The sequence below is a fragment of the Trypanosoma theileri genome, assembly GCF_002087225.1.
Source record: "Trypanosoma theileri isolate Edinburgh chromosome Unknown TM35_Tth_43_V1, whole genome shotgun sequence".
Taxonomy (NCBI): Eukaryota; Euglenozoa; class Kinetoplastea; order Trypanosomatida; family Trypanosomatidae; genus Trypanosoma; species Trypanosoma theileri.
This window is the reverse complement of record NW_021639885.1, coordinates 121,433-127,485: the sequence shown is the minus strand read 5'-3', so window position 1 is coordinate 127,485 and position 6,053 is coordinate 121,433. Positions and strand designations below refer to the sequence as shown.

The following is a 6,053-nucleotide window of genomic DNA, read 5'->3' as shown; positions in this document are numbered from 1 at the left end:
TATTATTATTATTATTATTATTATTATTATTATTATTATTATTATTACTGTTTCTTCATTCGAGTCTCTCAGCATACGTGCGAGAGAAGACACTGGACATAAAAATGACGACAGGTGTATTAGGCGGCGCTGCGGCCTCCAGAGGCTCCATCTCAACAACAACGACAACAACAGCAATGGGATCAATAGGAGCACCGCACGAGGAAGTCTCCTCTACGGTTGTGGATCATCTGCGAAATGCCATTCGACAGGCGATGAAAGATCCCGAGACGGCGGAAGTTGTGGAATTACTTTGCGATAATAACGGATGGACAGTGGAGGATTTCCTGCAGACTCCACATAAATTTACCACCATGGAACTTTTTCTTCTCTCTACACCGCAGTTACGGGAAATACGACTTTTTCCATACTTAACGGTTGTGAAAATTATTCATGTTGGTTTGGAAAGTATGGAAAGTTTTTCCCATCTTCATCATGTAGAGGAGTTGTGGCTTAATGAGAACAATATTCGCGAAATTGAGGGATTACAACATATGCATCAACTTAAACAACTCTTTTTGCAGGGAAATTTAATTGAATCTATGGAAGGAATTCCACATCTTCCCCATCTACAAAAGATGTGGCTTTGCGGTAACCGATTACGACGTATTACTGGATTGAATTTATTACCTAAACTAAAATCTCTTTGGATTGCCTCTAATCGCATTGCATCACTTGAAGATGCCTTTACAACTAGTTCCATACGTTTAGAAGAACTTAATTTGGCAAATAATCAAATCTACTTCTTGGGTCAACTGACACACTTAACAACACTAAAGTCATTACGTAATCTTTGGCTTAGTGATCCTATGTATGGTAGTGCTCCAGTTTGTCGCTTGAATAATTATACTACATTTTCACTTTGTCACTTATCACAATTGGAACAATTAGATGGAGTCTCTATTACTTCAGAACAACGTACACTTGCACTTTCTGTTTATGCAAAGAAATGCATTTATTATAGTATGCGAAGTGCTATTCTTGATAGAAATATTGCTGTTCTTACTGATAAAATAAAACAAGAAACTGAAAGTAGAAGAAATGCTGCACGTCAAGCATTACGTCAATTAGATCTTGAACTTATTAAAGCAAAAGAATATGAATTACAAAAAACTTCTACAAAAGAAGGAGAAATGAAAGATGAAGAAGAAACTTTAATGTTTAAATTACAAAGGGCTCGTGAAACAAGAGAAGTAGAACTTGAAAGAATTGAACGTTATTTACTTGATGCTATTCAACGTACAATACTTGAAAGTGATGGTTTTCATGAACGACTTACTTTAGAACTTAATTCTTGTGGTAATATTCGTATAGAAGAAGGAACTGATAGTGATATTTGGTGTACAAATGCAAAAGAATTATTATCTACAAGATTTGATGCTAATTTATATGAAAATATGGGAATAACGGGTGTAAAGGTAAATCGTGTTTTTCGTATAATGTGTCAAGGTATACGTGAACGATTTGATAGTCGTATGCGGGAATTGGATATTGATCTTGCAGATACACGTAATCGCCGTGCCTTAGTAAGATTATTTACTCCTGTACCACACGAATTACAAGCTCAACGTAATTTTCTTCATGAAATTATGATTAATGGTTTTACAGGTCTTTATGCGGAAGAAGAGGGAGTTCCTCTTACTAATAGTTTATTCTACGCTGATCAAGAACGATTATCGGTGATAAATCATCATCATAAGGGGCGATATGATATGTATGGCCATACATTACCTCCAGATGCCTTATCTGGTCAAGTTATTGTATCTCGTTTATTTTTAGGTAAATGTGTAGCGGAGATGGGTGGTGGACGTGATCCTGCGGCGAGTGGGGAACAGCCTTTTATAAAGAGTGATAAACGTAATATTACCAGACGTCATTACGGTGAAGAGGTATTTTCTATTTATCGTACATCTCCACATGATACATCTGTTAAAGTGTGGCATATGTTTGATAAGTATTTACTACTTCCAGAATATGTAATTGACTATACATATATTACTAAAAGTCATTTATCTGTAAGTCCAGCACTTTCTATTTATGATGATTTAGCAGGACTTCAAACATTACTTAAAAAGACTGTACCAGAATGTTCTCAAGATGCTCTTCATGATACCCTTACGGTTGGATATGCAATGTTTGCTTTCCTTAACTGGTTGAATTCAAATGCTTTTCATTTATTCGCTATTGAAGAAACCGCAACTGTGGTACAACGAGCAAAGGAGTTATACCATTTAAAACAAAATACTATTGATGTAAATGGAATACTTGATGATAATATTCTTGAAAACTATGAAAAAAATATGAAATCTATTCCTGCGACAGAGTTAGCTTCCTATTGTAATATGTCCAATCAGAAAATTACTTCCATTTCAGAGACATTAACTTCTTCCCTATGGGGATCTCTTAAGAAACTCTATTTACAGAATAATAATATTTCATCGTTTTCATGGGAATCATTAGCGAATGCAGCACCTTTATTGGAAACTCTAGATCTTGGTAATAATGAACTTCGACAAATGGAACTTGGGAGTGCAAAATTTCCTGCTCTCCTTAAACTTTGTCTTAGTTTTAATCAATTTCACATGCTAGAGGATTTATTACAAGTTCGTGAAAATATGCCATTATTAGAGGACTTTCAAATGGATCACAATCCATGGATGGTTCTTAAAGATGCTGAAATTTATTGTTTTGCAGTGATTCCACAGTTAAGATGTCTTAATGGTGTCTCTATTTCACGAAATGCATACCTCACATTTCTTAAAAAACGTACAATTCTACTAGATCAAATGACACTACAACATATCATATCAGAGGAACAAAAACGTCATTATCAGGCATCTATTACTAGATACTTGAGTATTGGGGATGATGAAAGTAATAACATCAACGGTAGTAGTAGTGGGAACAACAACCATAGCCATAACAATAACAATAACAGTAACAATAATAATAATAATAATAATAACAAACACAACAAAAGTGGTAGTATTAAAAATGGGGATGTTGTTAGAATTCGTTTTTTTGATCAGGTATTTGCAGAAATGGCAGAACAATCAGGTAGTGATTCTGTAGTTCCTATACCTTCAAAAAGAACATCCTCCTCATTTTCGTTTCTTAAGAGTGCTCGTGTGTTTTGTTTTCGTTTGAGTCTTACACAAAGTCTTTCATTTGTTACACTCTTACCGCAGTTACGTCACCTCAATTTGTCATCTCACCTTATTGAAGATCTTTCACCTTTGGCAGAACTTCGACATCTTCGAACATTAAATGTAAGTGATAATCTAATTAAATCGGCTAAACCATTAGCTGGTATTAGACTAATATCACTAGATTTATCACGAAATCAACTTTCTGGAACTGAAGGACTAGAGAACCTTAGTGAATTACGTTTTCTCTCCATAGGACAAAATTCCATTACGAATGTATCCACACTACAGGGATGTAATTCTCTGGAGGAACTTTACTTTGCCGATAATCTTATCAGTGAGGTACGTGATTTATACCCACTACGTCATTTTCCACGACTTCTTTCTATGGATGCAGTGGGTAACCCTTGTGCGGGTCGAGGATCTGCGGAACAACGACAAGAGTACCGTAATTACATCATTTATAATCTTCCCAAGTTAAAGGTATTGGATGGTATACCCATTGGTGAATCTGAACAGCAAATGGCAAAGGAAGTATTTTCTGGTCGAGTGAACTCTGAAATGCTGGCAGAACGTGTTGGTGCATCCAGTCAATGGGGAAGTGTACATGAAGTAGATCTCTCACAATGTGGATTACGTGAAGTCATTATGTTGGAATCCTTTTCTCGTCTTCAGGTATTACATCTTCATCATAATTGTCTAGCTCAACTTGACGGATTGTTGAAATTACACAATCTTGTCGCCTTAAACCTTTCACATAATAGACTTGGACAATATGCGGTTGGAACTGCCTTACAACACTTGGAAAACTTGCGGTCTCTTTCATTAGAGAGTAATCATATTACAGATCTCACAGTATTGGCTCTCACTTTACCTCGACTTAAATTTTTAAACCTAAAAGGGAATGAAATTGTGTCTATCGATCAAGGTTTACAGGGACTAACAGATCTACGGGAATTACTATTAGATAATAATAAACTTCGATCTCTAGGCCCTGATTGTTTCGCGAATAATCTACAACTTACAGATATCTCCGCAGAAGAAAATTATATTCGATCTACAGAAGGTCTTCAACCATTAGTTCGTCTTGAAATGTTAGGACTTGGTTCAAATCGATTAAGTGATCTACGTGCACTACTGAATGATCTTCGAAATGCCTGTTGTTTAGTAAAGGTAACATTCATTGGAAATGCTATTGCACGCAAGACTCCATATCGTGCGCAAACCATTGCGGCCTTACCCGCATTAACAATGTTAGATCACAAGGAAGTGACGATAGAGGAACGTGATAAGGCAGAGTTAATGCGGGCCGCAGAGCTCTCCACTCCACATAATGTCGTGCTCGATCCCACCTTCTCCGTAGATGCGGTGGCGGGTGTGCGAATGAATGGAGCCGCAGGGGCCACACTGCGGACACTACAGCAGCAACAACAACAACAACAACAACAACAACAGCCATCATCATCAACTCGTTTCCCTCTTAATATTCAACCGAGAGGACAACTCCCAGCCTACAAGAATGCGCGATCGGTGACACAACTGCGGGACACAGTGAATGGAAAGGGTTTCATACCGCGTCTGCAGGGCAGTCGGTAGCAATGTAAATTAAATTCCATTTTTTTTTGTTTTTTGTTTTTTTGTTTTTTTGGTGTACTCTTGCTTTTTTTGTTTTTTTTTTGCATAAAAGCACTCCACTCCTTTTTTTTTCACCACAGAACACAAAAAAAAAAGGAAAAAGTGATGAAGGAGATTCAAAAAAAAAAAAAAAATAATAATAATAATAATAAATAAATAAAAACAATGGAGAATTGACGACGACGACGACGACTGGAACACTATTGTTCTCTAATTTCTGAGTTATACCTGTCCTTTTGGGAAAAATGACAAAAAGAAAAAAAAAAAGATGGAACTTGAATCAAATAAAAGAAGAGTGAGAGAGAAAGGGATAGAAGGAAAGAAGTTGCCGTAGCGTTGAAATGAATAAATGTTTGTTGTATATAGGTATATATATAGTTCTTTCTTTATCTTAATCTCTGTTTTTGTTTTATACAAACACCTCTGTTTTTTTTTTTTTCTTTTTTTGTGGATCTTTTTTTTCTTCTTATTTCTGCATGAATCTTTTTTTCTTTTTGCTTTCTTTTTCCACTTCGTTACTTGCATTTTTTTTTTTCCTCTTTTTCTTTTCTTTTCCTTTTTTTTTCGTTGTTTCTGTTTTATATACTCCATCACATGACTGCGTGAGGAGAGTGGCGTGGATAATTTTTTCTTTGGTGTAGAAATATCAATTTTTTTTTTGTGTTTTTTTTTTTTATTTTTTCTTTCGTAGTTTCTCCCCGTGGCTTTCGGAGATATGAACAAGGCAAAGACGCTGGAGGTGCTGCGGGGCATGAAGTTCATGCAGCGCAAAGAGGAGGCGAAGCGGCGGGAGTTGTTTGAGATGAACCACCAGAGACAATTGGAGGAAAAACTGCGGGCAGCAACCACGACTGGGAGTACTTCTACTACTACTAATAATAATAATAATAATAGTGATAATAATAATAATAATAATAATAATAATAATAATAATAATAATAATAATAATACGGTGGGATCATCCTCTTCTGCACAGAATGGGGGTGTGGCGACTATTATTTACGATGTAGGATTTCCACGGGACTCGTATGCTTTAGCACGACGATCATTCTTGCGTCAAACAAGCCCAACGGCTACTACGAAAGCCAACGAGGAGGAAGAAGAAAAGCGCAAGAGAGATGAGAAGAGTAAATCTGCTAAAGACTCTAATAATAATAATGATAATAACGATGATGATGATGATGATTTTGACGATGATGATTATGATGATGAATATGATGTGAATGATCCGAC

The 6,053-nt window shown here is 36.1% G+C and overlaps 2 protein-coding genes across 2 annotated transcripts; both read left to right on the top strand.

The window, feature by feature from the left end:
• Positions 1-104: 104 nt before the first annotated feature.
• On the top strand, positions 105-4,781 carry TM35_000431460 (putative leucine-rich repeat protein (LRRP); the record flags this gene model as incomplete). Its single annotated transcript, XM_029030045.1, has 1 exon — positions 105-4,781. The coding sequence occupies one exon, from the start codon at positions 105-107 to the stop codon at positions 4,779-4,781; it is 4,677 nt and encodes a 1,558-aa protein (XP_028878644.1).
• A 754-nt stretch (positions 4,782-5,535) lies between these two features.
• TM35_000431450 (uncharacterized protein) lies at positions 5,536-6,051 on the top strand (the record flags this gene model as incomplete). Its single annotated transcript, XM_029030044.1, has 1 exon — positions 5,536-6,051. A coding segment is annotated over one exon (516 nt), but the record flags the coding sequence as incomplete, so codon positions are not given.
• Between the last annotated feature and the right edge of the window lie 2 nt (positions 6,052-6,053).